We start from the raw sequence: 17,462 nt of genomic DNA on the forward strand, positions 1-17,462 counted from the left end.
AAAGCAGAGATGGAAAATATATTTTGCCAAACAAGTTTATGAGAGGGTACTAAGACAACGGAAGAATATTTGCAGACAGAATTTCCAAAGGCATATAAGAGGAAGAGTTAAGGCAGATTCTGAGTAATTATCAGGAGAAAGCAAAGATACAACAATTGAAAATAATAAGAAGAAAAAAAGCAAAGGGCTAAACTGCCTATCATCAAATGGGAACTCAAATTCAAAATAGAATAGAATTTCAGTCTCACTGATAATAGGATGCACCATTTTAGCCACAATTATCCAAATTATGGGTGACTGATAGCCTGTTAAAGAGGAACCAGAGTCTCTCATGCTAGAGAATGCAGCTTCAAAAACAGCTCAAGAGGAGATCAGTGAATACATTTCCTCTATTATTATTATTATTATTATTATTATTATTATTATCTTCATTTATATACCACTTTTCTTTGGGCGACTCAAAGCGGTTAACCATAGCAAAATTCAATGCTCAACATCATAAAAAGAGTTTAAAAATAGTTAAAAACAATAATATAATAATCAGTTAAACATAACTATAACACCTCATTAGCGTCTCATAGGTAGAATCAAGATCCAATTTCATAATCCGTTGTTCTATGTTCCTATATTCAATACACTAGTATTGTCATTCTAGTCCATGTCCTTTAAACTCTACAAACATCTACTGTCCGAAGGCCTGGTCCCAAAGCCATGATTTTAATTTCTTTCTGAAAGCCAGGAGGGAGGGAGCAGATCTTACCTCATTTGGGACTGTGTTCCATAGGCGAGGGGCCACTGCCGAGAAGGCCCTGTCTCTTGTCCCTGCCAGACGCATTTGCGCAATTGATGGGAGCGAGAGCAGGGCCTGCCTGGATGATCTTAGATTACGAGATGGGACATAGGGGTGGGTGCGTTTGGACAAGTAAGTTAGGATCTTGAGATCCTAATACAAAGATAAGGCAACAGAACTGGGAAAGGGAAAGAAGCTGGCTATATTTTGGAAACACTGGCTAAAAATTCCATGAAGTTCTTGCTTTGGCCAAAATAACTGGCAAGGAAGGTTGGACACTGGCTTCAAGCTGCTTTCTCCCACAACATTGCACATGCTTTGACAGGAATCAAGTCATTAAGGCTGCAACTAAGGCTGAGACTAGACACACATGTTGGTCTTTTGAGTCCCTGAAGGAGTAGACTGAGCTTCTCTGTGGCTGAGCAGCACCGCTGACAATGACATTGCCTATATATAGCACAGTACTTCAGAGAGGGCAAGATGTTATCTAGGAAACTTAAGACAACAAAACTGTTGTGAAGTATCAGGAAACATGGTCTGACATCTATCACTATGATTGGCCACCAAACTGATACAAACCATAGCTGTGACAGCACATGCTACAATAGCCATATATTTGGTGACTTTTGAGTTGATATAAAGATATGTATTGTCAAAGGCTTTCATTGCTGGAATCACTGGGTTGTTGTAGGTTTTTTCGGGCTATATGGTCATGTTCTAGAAGCATTCTCTCCTGATGTTTCACCTGCATCTATGGCAAGCATCCTCAGAGGTAGTGAGGTCTGTTGGAACTAGGAAAAGGGTTTATATATCTGTGGAATGACCAGGGTGGGACAAAGAACTCTTGTGTTTGAGGACCAGAACATCCGTAGGGAGACCAAGGTGCTTTTTTATAAAGTCATTGTCCTCCCAACCCTACTATACACCTGTGAAACGTGGACTGTCTACAGATGTCATATGGAACGATTCTATCAGTTCTGCCTCTGAAAAATCCTGCAAATCTCTTGGGAAGACAGGGGGACAAATGTCAATGTGCTGAAAGAAGCAAAGATCACCAGCATTGAAGTGATGCTCCTTCGTCATCAATTGCGCTGGGCTGGCCACGTTACCCGAATGCCCAATTATCGTCTCCCAAAGCAGCTACTCTACTCTGAACTCATGAACACTTTAAGATAGATGTGAATGCTTCAACTGACCACCTTGATTAGCATTTGATGCCCTGGCAGTGCCTGGGGCAATCTTTTGTTGAGAGGTGAGCATGTGGACAATTTCAACAGAAAGGAGGAAACCATGAAAATGAACAAAATCTCTAAATTACAACAGCAAAACAACTGAGAGGAAACAATCTGGGGTATCTAATCACCTCTCGACAAAAGATTGCTCCTGGCACTGCCAGGCCATCAAATCTTAATCAAGGTGGTCAGTTGAAACATTCACAACTAGCTTCAACAGACAAGAGTTCTTTGCCCCACCCTGGTTATTCCACAGATATATAAACCCCTTTTCCTAGTTCCAACAGACCTCACTAGCTCTGAGGATGCTTGCCATAGATGCAGGTGAAACGTCAGGAGAGAATGCCTCTAGAACATGGCCATATAGCCCGAAAAAACCTACAACAGCCCATTTATATAAAGATGATGTAGAGCAAGAGGTCACACAAGGGACATTTGTGATTTATGGATGCCATTCAGTTTCTCAAACAGGAGGCAGGGATGATACAGAATGTGATCCACACAAATAGGGTGCAGTGAACGCAACAACAGATGTAAACATGGTGGAAAGCACTGGTCTCTAACACAGTTAACAGAGATGAAGCAGTAGTTCCATGCTGTAAGCCAGTTCAGAGATGACATGCCACATCATGTGGCCCATTACATCAATTCCAGAATCAAAAACACCAACATCTTTGTTGGCAGGGAAGACAAAACCAAGGTTATAAGGGAGTCATTGGGTGGGAAGCAGAAAACAAAAGCAGATGGCTGGGATCAGCTACTGCATGAAGAAAAGCACAAGCAACTGCTGAGCGGCTGATAAGAGCAGTCATGTCAACAGAGACATCAATCTCTACAAAGCAGAACAATCCCAGCCGGTCTGCTGGATGAGGATGGTTCCTACAGAGAAGCTTCCCAATTAATTAAAGGGTACAGTAGCAAGTGTGGATGGAGAGGAAAAGGTTTCACCCCTTCAACAATCAGTATTCCAGCCTTGATCACAAATCAGAATAATATTCCCCACATGCTGCCCATCTGAGTTCCGCAGAAGAATAGGGATGTGGAGGAGAAATGTGAATAATTGCAATGAGAGAGATTGTTTAAAAGATTTTTTTCCATCTCAGTGCTGAGATGCAAGTAAGATGAGGGAATATAAAGCAGTACTAAAGGCAGGCAATCAATTTATAACCAACTAAACAGGCATCAAACTCGGTGCTGACTATTCATTTGGAAAGAGTCCAAAACAAAAGAACATCATGGTGGACAGCTCAACTACAGAAGAAATCTAGTGCCTTTCCTATAGGATAGCATGAGGTTCTGAGTTTGTTTAGTGAATTGCAGAAAGTGAGTCCAAGAGAGCAGACTACAAGGAGACTTTTGCACCCACAAGCACATAGGGGCTGGAAACATTCTTTTGCACAATTCCCACCAATATAAACTCCAGCCAATATGACCCTTATGCTAGCTGTCAATTCTAGAAGTGGAAACACTTAAAAACCATAGAATAATTAAAATGAAGAGCAATTTTAGCAAATATTAACTTATTAGTATTTCAATGGGAAGTGTGGACCTGCTTTTGGCTGATGAGATAGGATTGTTGTGTGATTTCAAGTCGTTTCAGACTTAGGCTGACCCTGAGCGAGGGCTGGGTAAATGATCTTGGAGGGCTGTATCCGGCCCCTGGGCCTTAGTTTGAGGGCCCCTGGTCTATGTAGTTCAGCACTCACAACATTTTGCAGCAGCTCGGCAAAACTACTGACTGAAATCTTTCCTAGCCTTTCATGAAGATTACTTAGAAAAGTGAAGAGATACACAAAATTTCAAACAATTGTGGGGGGGGGGGGGGGGCTGACAGAAACAAGCCCCTGATCTTGTTTATTTTTAGTTTGAGCCTAGTTGAATTTACCCATTTTTTTCTTTATTGAACCAAAAATATAGGTGATTTGCTTTATTAATCCATGGTCCCCCAAGCATTTTCTCTTTCCCATCCATATGTCTTTTTTTTCTGCCATGTTCACTTAGCTTCCCAGCCCCGGATGTATTTAACCTTGGCTTCACTCTCCTGAAAACTCCCTGCCAATCAGGTTTTCAGTTTTTAACCTGCTCTATGAAGCCCTCCTTTGTATCAAACCTGTTGTAAATACTGTTCCACAAAGAATTATGAATGTGAGTATTTTATTGGCAACAACTTTTGTCCTTAAGTAGCTGGAGCCATTGATTCCTCTGTTCCATTTGAGCTCGTGGTTTGTCCACCAGACACATTATAAAGAATTGCATATAGACAAAAGGCTCAAACATGCCTCAGATTGAACTAAATCAACAGAGATTTCTTTAAATGGCAGTTAACATCCACAAATAGAGCATAGGTTGAATGGGAATTTTGAAGGCTCCTTCCAGATAACAGTGGAGAAAGAAATTTATATATAATTTATATTATATATAAAATGTGCAATCCATGGTTCTAAATGGTTCTAAAGTACTTACAAAACTAAAGTTCTGGTGGTGAAAACTAGGGGGCGCTGGTGCTTTGCTTCTACAGTGTTGCTAAAGTCCTGGTGGTGAAACTTTCAGAACTCTAACAAAACTTTCAAAATTTCATTATAAATGGCAGTTCCTAATTGGTTCTGTCATAAAAATAATCAATAATGAAATAATAATGAAATTTTGAAAGTTTTGTTAGTTCTGAAATTTTTATCACCAGAACTTTAGCAACACTGTAGAAGCGAAGTACCAGCACCCCCTAGTTTTCACCACCAGAATTTTAATTTTGTAAGTACTTTAGAACCATGGATTGCACATGCCTATTATGCAGATAAGATGAGAAGTTCTTGCACAACCATGTTCATGGACCTGTCCATTCCAGCCTGATTTTGTTTGCATCGTTCCCTCAAAATCTTTGCAAGAAGTACTTACAAAACTAAAATTCTGGTGGTCAAAATGAGGGGGCGCTGGTGCTTTGCTTCTACAGTGTTGCTAAAGTTCTGGTGATGAAAATTTCAGAACTCTAACAAAACTTTCAAAATTTCATTATTATTTCATTATTGATGATTTTTATGTCAGAACCAATTAGGAACTGCCATTTATAATGGAATTTTGAAAGTTTTGTTAGAGTTCTGAAATTTTCACCACCAGAACTTTAGCAACACTGTAGAAGCAAAGCACCAGAGCCCCCTAGTTTTCACCACCAGAACTTTAGTTTTGTAAGTACTTTAGAACCATTTAGAACCATGGATTGCACATGCCATATATATATGGAGGGGGGGGGGGCAACTGGCATCAGAAGTAGGAAGAAAAAATAAAGAGGAGGAAAAGAAAGCTGAAAGAAGTGCCGATAAAAAACTCAGTTACTGAGAACATTCCTAGAGATGCAATAAGCATGGCAAAAAAGAACTGAGGAGAGGTGATATACAGTGATGCAGGCACAGTGAGAGTCAGGGCAGGATTCTTGCCAAAAATCACACAGCTGTGGAATGCTTCAAAGTGCCAAGACCCAACTGTGAATTCCCAGAGAATCATTCAATTCAAAAAACACTGTTACATGTAGGTAACCTGTCCTTCCTTTGTTCCATTTCAGCCAGTGGCTTCCCCATCATACTTTATAAAGAACTGCATAGACCAAAAAGTCAATGATGCCTCAGACTGAATTAAATTCACAGAACTTTACTTAAATGGCAACAACACAGCCTTGCGGAGAGTACACAGAGATGCATTAGCCCAATCCCAACAAGCAGCAGTAACTCTGGAGTCAATTTTAGCTGTGGAAGGTGAAGTGTGTGGTGCACTTAGTTCATCTTCATAAGCTTTGTCAAAGGGTGCTTCCTCCCCGTACCTTGCATATATGAGAAACCAGATTTTGCTCTAACATCTCCAACCAAAAGTAACCTTTGAGTAGAGTTTATATACTCAGACATATGACAACTTCCCCTTAAGTGGTTAATAAAGGTAGAAAGTGTCAAAAAAGTAGGGAAGGTGGGAGGGAAAAGAGCTACCACACAGTTCTTTGGTTACAGAGGTTGGCCACAATTACTCAGTCCAATATTTGGACAATAAAAGGGTACAGCACTGTTTTCTTTCAGGGGAACGGTAAAGAGGATTCACCCTTCATGCTCTCCCCCAACCCTTGCCTAAGTCATACTGCTGAAGGATTAAAAAAAAAAAGATTCCTTCTGCTGAGCAATCTGTGTGTCTGCATGCTGTGCCATATCTTAGAAGAGGGAGGAGAAGGGTCCAGCTACACTCCCCAGCTACCGCTTTCTCTCGCCTTTTTGTGTCCTCTTCTTCTCTTTCTCCTTGCGCTCTTGCTTTGTCAATTTGTCCTTCTCCCGCTGGAGTTTATCTTGTTCTTTCTTACGCTGTGACTCATCCCGCTGGTGCTCCCTTTCTAATTTCCGGGCATTCACCAAGTCTTCTAGGTTGGTGTTTTTGAACAAAGCTGGGAGGGAGTTGAGGACAATGCAGAACACATACAAAGAGGTTGGCATCTTGAAAGGGACATATATAGGCACAGGACCATGTTGTACCCCATATCTTTTTTTTGTTGTAGTTGGTATTCTCATCAACTCTTTACATTGACCAAAGCCCCATCCCACTGACTTACTATTTAACCATTGCAGCCCCCCCAACAGCTGTTCCATGGCAGGTGGAGAGCAAGAGGATTGAAGAAGGTTCAACTTGCGTCCCCATAACTAGACACAGAATATTTATTTATTTACGACATTTATATGCCGCCCTTCTCACCCCGAAGGGGACTCAGAGCAGGTATATATTACATACAATATATATTGTATTATTAGCATAGTACAATATCAGCATTAAACATTAAACCGGGATTGTGGCACAGCTGGCTGAGTGTCAGTTGCATTAAGATCACTCTGACCAAAAGGTCATGAGTTCGAAGCCAGCCCAAGTTGGAGTAGGTTTCCAAACAATTGTGTGTAGCCTGTTGTCGGTCTTTGCAATCCGAAAGACAGTTGCATCTGTCAAGTAGGAAAATTAGGTACCACCTTAAAGTGTGGGGAGGCTAAATTAACTGATTTATGAGGCCATAAAGAAGACTCCGAGCAAAGCATTCCAGTGGGGAAGCATGCGGGGAATGCGGAAGTGAATCATCAGCGTCGCAGATGGACAATGAAAGCGACAGCTCCCCTGGCGGCCAGAAAAAGTTAAATAGCCTCTGTGTATGTCTGTATATGTTTGTATGTGAAAAATAGGCATTGAATGTGTGCCATATACGTGTACACTGTAATCCGCCCTGAGTCCCCTGCGGGGTGAGAAGGGTGGAATATAAAAGCTGTAAGTAAATAAATATATATATTGCACCATACCACTATATCATAATATTAGTAGTAATATTACATGTAATATAAATATATAATTTTCTTCTTCTTCTTCTTCTTCTTCTTCTTCTTATTATTATATTGCATTACCTTATTATATTTGACATGTTGACATTTTCCCATTAAAATCACTGGAGGATCCCAGTCAATCACTTAATCATTCTTAATTAGGTACAGGAACACAGGCACTATTCTGACCACCCTGCTCCACCAACAATGCAGTGCCTGTGGAGGAGGGCTGCAGCAGCTCAATGGTGAGCACCCTTACTTCAGCCTATTAAAATTGTTCTGAGGAGAAATATACTGCTTGCAAATCAGAGGGTGCTATATAAATGATCACAACCAGCATCCCTTCTTGTGTGAGGCATAGCTGCTCATCTAATTTAACTTATCGTGGAGGGATAAGAGTCAAGAGAGGGAGGGCAGAGGACAGTTCCATCTTGTCTCTTGTATATGTCATCACCTGGGGACCCCTCCCCCAGCACCTACTGCTGCTCTGGGGCAGAGTGAAGAGGGCGGGGGGCAGAAGAAAATTCTACATTGTCTCCTGTGCTGTTCTAATAATATATCATATATAATATATTGTATATACATATAATATTATAATGTAATGCAATACAATACTACTAATAATATAATTATGTTTATATTACATGTAATATTACTAATAATATTACAATATAATTGTACAGTACAATATAGTAATATTTAATACTGATCTTGTACTATGCTAATAATATATTGTGTGTGTGTGTGTGTGTGTGTGTGTGTGTGTGCTGCTCTGAGTCCCCTTCAGGGTGAGAAGGGTGGCATATAAATGTTGTAAATAAATAAATGATAAATATAATAAAGTTTTCTACAACAGTGTGTATGAAAGAGGACTCCACAACTCAAAATCCAATATAAAGCAGTGAAACTTTATTTTAAAATTTCCAACCCCTCTTTTAGGATTCTATCCAACCCTCTTTTTTGCTCAACATCCACTTTTTCACATTGCTAAACAGGAGAAGTCTCAAAAGGATACTTTTTTCAGAGCTGACAAGCACTGCCGCTGCTCCAGGATCATCTTGAGCATCTAATTCAGTGTATTGAGTTAAGGGTTTTTGAATATTTTGGATATCAGGGCTTTCTGAAATACTTGCTGATTTTTCTTTTTCCATTTGGTATCAAATTGAACAAGGTGAAGATATTCACCCTCTGCTTGTTCCCAGAATCTGGCAATTAGATATACACTGCCTCTGAATAATAATAATAAACCTTTATTTATACCCCGCTACCATCTCCCGAAGGACTCAATGCGGCTTACAAGAGGCCGAGCCCAAATACATCAGTAAAGAGAATTTTCTTTCCCAACCATCCCAGTTAATAGGCTACAACATTCCTGTCCTTTGTACTGTGACTGAGTATTAGCACATCTCTCCTAATATAGAACACCTAGCCCACCAGCCTTCCAAAGGACCACTGATGTCATCATACCTGTTCCAAGATAATTAAACACTATCTGTTTCAAAATAATAAAATATGCTTAGCTGGCAGAAAAGTGGGACAATATTTTTTCTGATTTAGGGGAGGATTCAGGACTCGATTTCCCTTGAGAACTCATTCTATCCATACCTTTGCTCTGATTCCATGAAGACTTTTGTATGTAGGACCTGAGAACCATTAAAGCAATGGCAGCTTCTCTAAAAAAATATCAGCATGCCCACTGAGATCAACCCAGAGCCCATGGGAAGAAGAGTGGTCTATAAATAAACAGGAATCCCTTGCAGGTCCCCCAGTGAGATGAACATAATCTATATTTAACTGCAACATAGAAAGGATATTCTTCCTCATCAGTCACATTGGCATATTGTGCCAAGAGGGCAGCCTTCTGCAGTGTGTCTTCCTTGGAAACCTCCTTTGGCTTCACCACAATCTGTGCCTGCTTTTCAATTATGCTGGCAATGGCTTGCACCTCATCTGGAGAAGGAAAGGAACAGAACAAGGATGTCTAAGCACTAGTCCATGAGCAAGTAAACAAGAGAAATCGTGGATTGCCCTCACATCTTACCCATCCTAGCTTCAGCCCAGCTTCAGAGTGCTGCCTCAGGCTATTTTGCTTGTGTTGTTTAGGTTTTTTTGGGCTATATGGCCATGTTCTAGAGGCATTCTCTCCTGATGTTTCGTCTGCATCTATGGCAAGCATCCTCAGTGAGGTACCTCTGAGGATGCTTGCCATAGATGCAGGCGAAACATCAGGAGAGAATGCCTCTAGAACATGGCCATATAGCCTGAAAAAACCTACAACATTCCAGCCATGAAAGCCTTTGACAATATATTTTGCTTGTGTTTTTGTGGGAGGGACATCTATGGCAATTTTGAAATCTAGACTAAAGCTGAGTTATAATCAGAATCAACAGTAGAATAGATAAGAACTCCCAGTTCATCTCATTGTTTGACCAAATAAACTCCTTGTCTAGATAACAAAAGATAGTGTACTACATCCAAAATATAGTCTCTGATAGTATAGAGTGCATCTCTGAGATGCTATTCTGTCAAAGTTTTAGAGACTGTCAAAAAGGGAAGATTTTCCTCCCTTTAAAAAAGATGTAAATATTGTTACATACCATTAAGTACAACACAGAACAAGATTAACATTAAATCAGCCAATTAACTACCTGTTTTGGTAGTTCCCTAACTTACAGCTTATTAATGTGATAGGGAATCAAAGTGTGAGAGACCCAAGGATAGAAGCGCCATTATGTACTCATATATAAAATATTCTCATCGACAAGTTGAGGACTGTTTTGGGAGCAAAATTATGGCTTCTGCTCTGACCAGTGGATAAATTAAATAACAAGAAGTAGAGGTGAGAAGCTTTTTGGCATGGTGGGTATGGAAGCAGCCCTTCCATCTCATTATCCTGGCCTCCCTCTTTCTCTGCCTTCTTTATAGGCCTGAGAGGCATTAAGAAGCAATGTGAGAGCACATGAAGAATGTGGCACACCAGCCATTTCAGGCATTTGAGGTGGAGCGGGGGCAGCCATTTTTAATAGAAGCTTCCTGCTTAATGTTATTATTTATTTATCTCGGACATTTCTACCCCGCCCTTCTTCCCATAAGAGGACTTAAGCATCATGACGCTCCATAAATTTTATCCTTGAATGTGGTTCTGCCCAGTGAAATTGTTTGTTTTTAATTGTTTGTTTTTATACTGTTGTTGTTTCTCTTTATTATATTGATTTTTGCATTTTATGTATTTTATTTTCAGGTATTATGTTTTTGTTTTATAATGTATGTACTATATTGGTGGGCGTGGCCTCATGTAAGCCGCACCGAGTCCCCCTGGGGGAGATGGAGCTGGGTATCCTGGGGGAGATGGAGCTGGGTATAAATAAAGTATTATTATTATTATTATTATTATTATCATCAACATCTCTCTGCAAGTTTGGTGAGGCTTGCATAAGCCCCTATTAAAAATGGCCATCGCCACTCGGTTCCACTTCAAACACCTAAAATGGCAAGGAGCACAGAGCATTTCCAGCTCTGATCTGTGGATAAATTGACTCAGGGTTTTGGTGTCAAAAGTTTTTGTCAAAAACTTTTTTGACTTATATACAAGTATGCATGATGTAAGTAGTTTAATTAAGAGAAAGGGGGAAAAAAACACAGGAAGGGAAGAAAAACCTTAAAGCTTCAGATGAGGAATGTATAAGTAACACAAAGAAAGTGCCCATCAGTCACTGAAGTGCTGCCAAAATGGCATGAAATACCTTCTTTTTTCTCAGCAGCCAGAGCATTTTGGGCCTCTGACCACTTTTCAATTATTTCCCTGCAAACATCTTGAAGAACATCTTCATCCTGAAAAAGTGAAGAAATATTTATTTTAGTTGATGAATCATAGAATTGGAAGAGACTTCGTGGGCAATCCAGTCCAACTGTCTGTCAAGGAGCAGAAAAATCACCTTCAAAGCACCCCTGACAGATGGAGAAGGCTTCTCCATAATCATTCTCTAGGTACTTTTTATGGGGATTTGCTATAATTTAGGACAGAGGTCCTCAAACTAAGGCCCAGGGGCCGGATGCGGCCCTCCAAAGTCATTTACCCGGCCCTCGCACAGGGTCAACCTAAGTATGAAACTACTTGAAAGCACGCAGTAACAACAACAATCCTATCTCATCAGCCAAAAGCAGGACCACACTTTTCATTGAAATACAAATAAGTTTATATTTGTTAAAATTGTTCTTAATTTTAATTATTGTATTGTTTTTAAATGTTTTTGCACTTATAAATAAGATATGTGCAGTGTGCATAGGAATTCATTCATTTTTTTCAAATTATAATCCGGCCTGCCAACAGTTTGAGGGACTGTGACCTGGCCCTCTGTTTAAAAAGTTTGTGGACCCCTGATTTAGGAGAAGCAACTGGAGTCTTGAACTGGAGTGAAATCTACTCCATCCTTGGGGTACTTTTGATCTGACCCCTTATGGCATGACAAATTTTACCCCTTTCTGGTCCAATTGAAAAAAGAATAACATTTGGCTACATTTGTTCACAGAGGAATGTTCACAAGTTGTAAGGTAGAGAAACTTAACATTAAGTGCTGCATTACTCTTTTCATTCATCCCTTTCAAAATATATGTGTTCACAATTATGTTATGCTTTACATATGAAAAGATACTCTGTAAGAGGCATTCAATGCTACTTTTTGCTATTTTTTTTCATCGAACCTGATTACTGAGTGGAAGTAATTCGTGCATCAATATAGCCTTCAATACAATCTATATTATTTGTACTAATAAAGTAACTAATTTTAATTGTGTGTTGTCTTATTGTTAATGTTGCATATCTTATTGTCCATGTTTTTTATTTTAATTGCTTGTATTGTTGTTATTATTGCGTGTATTGTTGTACTTGGGCTTGGCCTCATGTAAGCCGAACAGAATCCCTTGGGGAGATGGTAGTGGGATACAAATAAAGTGTTGTTATTATTATTATTATTAACTAAACAGACATTGTCTATCTGCATTAGGCCAGGAATAAGCAAAAAGCAAATGGCTGTACTGACAGACTTCTGGGTGGTCTGTAGTAGAATGGAAACGATTTGTGACTCAACTATTTAAATATGGCAGCAAGAAAACGAATACTTAAGCTTCATTACTCTACATTATGGTAGTAAAAGGAATATCTAGGAGTAGAATATGGTGCAGGAGTGTGAATTCTGTTCTGCATTTGTATTCTGTAAACAAATTCCCGGGCTTACAATTCTTTAACTCTAACAAAAACTGTTTTTTAACAAGCTAAGGACTTTGGTTATGGGGGGACTGGATAGGAAGGCTTTGCTTAAGAATCATCAATAAATGCCTGGCAGAAGCTAAATGTGAATCGAAAGCATCCTAATCCACTTTTCAGATTCATTAGCTGCATTCTTTATAAAGGGATGAAGTGAAGGAAGAAATATTCCAACTGCTATAAGACAGTGCTAGACTTTATTTTTTAAAAGAATTGTATGTAGTTTGGATGTATTTTATTATCATTGTCATGCCTGTGTTTTCTTTCTTAAAAGAGATTCAATGCAGCTAGCAAGATTAAAAAAATTAAACCAAAAACATATAGACATTAAAACACCAGTGTTTCAAAATGATGGATGCAATTTCAATACAAATCCATTATAAAGATATCAAATCCAGAACTATTCGCAGATACTTGGGATAAATATACAGCCATAAATAGATACCTACAGCCCCTTCTACCCTGCCATATGAAATCCAGATTATCTGCTTTGAACTGGATTACATGGCAGTGTAGACTCATATAATCCAGTTCAAAGCAGATAATGTGGATTATCTGCTTTGAAAATCTGGATTCTATGGCAGTGTAGAAGGGGCCTCAGTCTTGAAAATGTTCCTTCTTTGGCAGTGAACTTCTTGAAAAGTGTTGGTTCAAGAAACAGGCACCCTTATATCCTGAGACCAGGAGGGAGACTTGATCCCAGCCTGAGGGCCCTCGTGCTGCAACGCAGGGCAGGAAAACAAGGAGTCGGCTACGGGTGCCGGCCAGGGCCAATCCTGAAGCTTTCACCACTCTCACCGGTTCCCCCGCCGCCAGCGCCCCCGCCAGCCCTTCCAGCCGCTCGGCGTCGCACTCGGCTTCCCTCAAAACGCCTCGGATGTATCCCCCGTAGACGTCCCCGTCAAGACCCAGGGCCTCCAGGCGCCCCTCCAGCCAGGGCTCGAACGCGCAGGGCGCCGCCATCTTAGGTCACGCCGAGCCCCGGCTCCAGGGTGGTGTTCCACGCGCATGCGCGGTTTGTACTCCGGCAACCTGAAGGTGTGAGGGCGGGGCAGAGCACACTCTGACGTCACTATAGAACAGGCATTGGCAAACTTTGGCCTTCCGGGTGTTTTGAACTTCAACTCCCACAATTCCTAACAGCCTCAGGCCCCTTCCAAAGGTTGCCGGAGTCCAAAGGAAGGGGCCTGTGGCTGTTAGGAATTGTAGGAGTTGAAGTCCAAAACACCCGGAAGGCCAAAGTTTGCCCATGCCTGCTGGAGAATGAAAGCAGTTGGACACTGCTTTAACTACCATGGCTCAATGCTATGGAACACATCTATGCTATGGAACAATGCCAGTGTGGAACACATCTCACCACGCTAAAACAGTAGATGTGGCTCTTAATGAGACATTCCGCATTATCACGGGGTGTCTGCGCCCTACACCACTGGAGAAATTACACTGTTTAGCCAGGATTGCACTACCTGACATCCGCCGGGAAGTAGCAGCCAATAGTGAAAGGACCAAGGCAGAGACATCTCCAGCTCATCCCCTGTTTGGGTATCAGCCAGCACGTCAACGACTTAAATCAAGAAATAGTTTTCTAAGATCTACAGAGACACTCACTGGAACACCTCAGCAAGCGAGAGTCCAAAAGTGGCAGGCTCAAACCCAGAACCTCAATCCATGGCTGATACCAAATGAGAGACTCCCTCCTGGGCACACAGAAAACTGGGCGACTTGGAAGGCACTGAACATACTGCGCTCTGGCACCACAAGATGCAGAGCCAACCTTAAGAAATGGGGCTACAAAGTGGAATCCACGACATGCGAGTGTGGAGAAGAGCAAACCACAGACCACCTACTGCAATGCAACCTGAGCCCTGCCACATGCACAATGGAGGACCTCCTTGCGGCAACACCAGAGGCACTCCAAGTGGCCAGATACTAATCAAAGGACATTTAATCAACTACCAAGCTTGCAAACTTTGTGGGTTTTTTTTGTTTGTTAAAAAATGCAATACAACTGTTTGGTCTGCTCCTGACACGATAAATAAATATGCTATGGAATCCTGGGAGTTGTAGTTTTGCATTCATTCTAGTGTTGATGCACTTTAAGGCTGGATCTACACTATCCCATGGCCTCTTCTACACTGCTATATAATTGGATGAGGGTCGGAGCAGTCTTGGGAAGTGAGTGAAGGTACTTCAAGTCCCATCATCCGTGGTCCATCCTCCTCCAAACTGCACCAGGATGTGGAGTGGGTCATAAGTGCTCTGTGTGCCAAGTTTGGTCTTTATTGGGAGCCACAGTAGTCTGTGGGAACCGAAGGGTGGGAAAGTGCTACATATCCCATCATCCATTGTCCGTCCTCCCCCAAACCTCACCAGGACATAAAGGCGGTCATGGGAGTTATGCGTGCCAAGTTTGATCCAGGTCCGCCACCCATGCTGGTCACAGTGGCCTGTGAAAGTGGCAGCCAATCAGAAAGCTGCCACATACACCATCCTCCCTCCACATACAAACACTGACTTTTATTATATACATAGATAGATAGATTGTATTGGCATCGTATCGGTGCCCAACGTAAGGCATTGAATCTAGCCATTATTAATATGAAAACCACTTTGAGTCCCCCCAGGGGTGTGAAAGGAGGTATATAAATACTGTAAATAATAATAATAATAATAATAATAATAATAATAATAATAATAATAATAATAATGCCAAGTTTTTAAACTTTGTGTTTTTTTTAATGAATTGCAGCATTCTTTGACAGAAAAAAAAGAAAAAGACCAGGTAAAACTACAAATTCCCATGAATCCTTAACACTGACTGAGCCATGGTGGTTCAAGTAGTGTCAAATTTCATTCATTCTACAGGCTTAACCCTTTCTGCAGGAACAGGCAGAATGTATACTTCCCCATTTCGAAACGCCTCCCTCTCGCGCTACTGTTTTAGTCCTTCCCGCTTACCGTAGTTCTCAACCTCTTGGACTGTAGTCATTGGCAGAAAATTTAAACTGGGTTCTTTGGCAGTTTTGAGGAAACCTGGAGAGTTGTGGCTCGGCACCAGAACCTGAGGGAAAAGGTTTTATACGTAAGTCGAGATTTTGAAGTTGTGTAAAAGAATACTTGATTATCAATAGTTGCTTAGTTCTTAGTCCAATTATTATTCTTTTCAGTTCTTAATTCAAACCAGTTCAGCTAAACTGAAGTATCATACTGATGCTTGAAGGTGTTTGTTTACTTCCTGGGAGTTTAGAGGCCTTTCCAGACAGGCCCTATATCCCAGGGTCTGATCCCAGGTTTTCTGTTAATCCCTGATTATCTGGCAGTGCAGACTCATATAATCCTCATTAAAGCAGAAAACCTGGGATCAGATCCTAGGATATAGAGCCTGTCTGGAAGGACTCTAAATTTTCAATAATAATAATAATAATAATAATAAACTTTATTTATACCCCGCCACCATCTCCCCAATGGGGACTCGGAGCGGCTTACATGGGGCCAGGCCCGAACAACAATTACAAAAAGAAAACCAAAACACAACCAAAAACGCAAACAATAAACAACATCATAATTACATAAAACATATGAATACATAACAATATAAGAATTACAATAGACACAGGCACATAGACAATGGGCGGGCTACATGTAATGATTAAAAAAACTAATTAAAACTAATTATTATTATTATTATTATCTTTATTTGTACCCCGCTAGCATCTCCCGAAGGACTCGATGCGGCTTACAAAGGCCAAAGCCTCAAAACACAACATAACAATACAAAACCTAAAACAAATTAAAAACAATTAAAGCAATATTAAACAACAAGCAATAAACAATACACCAAGATACAGTAAAACTGGGCCGGGCCAGAGTAATGGGTACAGAATTAAAAGTGCTGATGTGACAGGTGATATGTAAGAATAAGTGCAGTGTGCAGTAGTCTTAATTCTAATAAAGTGCTTTTGGGACTTGTTATTGGAGATTTCCTAATCTGGAAAGGCACATCGAAACAGCCAGGTCTTCAAGTTCTTTCTAAAGACTGCCAATGTAGGGGCCTGTCTAAGATCTTTGGGGAGGGTGTTCCAGAGTCGGGGGGCCACCAAAGAAAAGGCCACTGTCTGAATTAAAAACTCAGACAAGATAAAAGAGAGAAGCAGATAATATGCGGAGCAGTACTCATTATGGCGGGGGTTGTGGAGTCAAGCTTTCCCACAAAGGGGGGGCGGGATATCTACTCCAATGACAGAACTTTAAGCTAAACAGTCGTGTGAAATTGTATACCTACTCATCAAAGGCACAGTGGAAGAGCCAGGTTTTAAGGTTCTTCTTAAAAACTTCTAGAGAAGGGGCTTTCCTAATTTCTCCAGGCAGTGAGTTCCAGAGTCGGGGGGCCACGGCGGAAAAGGATCTCTCCCTTGTACTTACCAGGCGAGCTTGGTAATAACATTATATATTATATAATAATAATAATAATAATAATAATAATAATAATCTTTATTTATATCCTGCCAACATCTCCCCAAAGGGGACTTGGGTCGGTTTACATAATACAATTACAATAGAATGGATACAACACAGCAAAAATAACAACGCAATAAAATAAGGCAATAAAATAGGTGAGCATAAGAACAAAGCAGAGCAGTGCAAAATACAGTAACAAACACACACAATAGGCGGGCCAAATGTACACATAAAATAATAAAACCCTGGATGAGATAACAATGAAAAAGATGTATTTGTAAGGGAGGACTCTTAAAAAGAAGATATATCTAAAATAATACTGTTCTGCTTGAAATTGTTTACTTTTGAGTTCAAAGTTCTTGCGTTTGAAAGAGAAGCAAATGTGAGAAATAAGC

The 17,462-nt window shown here is 40.6% G+C and overlaps 2 protein-coding genes across 3 annotated transcripts in view; one reads left to right on the plus strand and one right to left on the minus strand.

Moving 5' to 3' along the window:
- Positions 1-5,645: 5,645 nt before the first annotated feature.
- Positions 5,646-13,622, minus strand: CCDC43 (coiled-coil domain containing 43). Its single transcript, XM_067470089.1, has 5 exons — positions 13,408-13,622; positions 11,090-11,177; positions 9,161-9,296; positions 8,362-8,420; positions 5,646-6,433 (listed from the first exon to the last, which is right to left on the minus strand). The coding sequence occupies exons 1-5, from the start codon at positions 13,570-13,572 to the stop codon at positions 6,246-6,248; spliced, it is 636 nt and encodes a 211-aa protein (XP_067326190.1). The 5' UTR covers positions 13,573-13,622; the 3' UTR covers positions 5,646-6,245.
- Positions 13,623-15,563: 1,941 nt separating this feature from the next.
- The window catches only part of DBF4B (DBF4B-CDC7 kinase regulatory subunit), a 43,451-nt gene continuing 41,552 nt past the window's right edge, over positions 15,564-17,462 (plus strand). Inside the window, exon 1 of one of the 2 annotated variants that reach the window (XM_060781222.2) lies at positions 15,564-15,691. The gene's annotated coding sequence lies outside the window, so the exon portion shown is untranslated. The remainder of the gene's footprint in view (positions 15,692-17,462) is intronic. The other variant, XM_060781221.2, reaches the window with a different exon arrangement.

This window comes from Anolis sagrei, chromosome 6, assembly GCF_037176765.1.
Source record: "Anolis sagrei isolate rAnoSag1 chromosome 6, rAnoSag1.mat, whole genome shotgun sequence".
Lineage (NCBI taxonomy): Eukaryota > Metazoa > Chordata > Lepidosauria > Squamata > Dactyloidae > Anolis > Anolis sagrei.

What these genes read in the sequence shown, in the direction of transcription:
- CCDC43 (XM_067470089.1), bottom strand. Translation starts at nt 13,572, where the DNA reads ATGGCGGCGCCCTGCGCGTTCGAGCCCTGGCTGGAGGGGCGCCTGGAG. An exon ending in CGCTGGCGGCGGGGGAACCG is followed by an intron (nt 11,178 to 13,407) that starts GTGAGAGTGGTG and finishes TCACTTTTTCAG; the next exon opens with GATGAAGATGTTCTTCAAGA. An exon ending in GGCTGCTGAGAAAAAAGAAG is followed by an intron (nt 9,297 to 11,089) that starts GTATTTCATGCC and finishes TTCCTTCTCCAG; the next exon opens with ATGAGGTGCAAGCCATTGCC.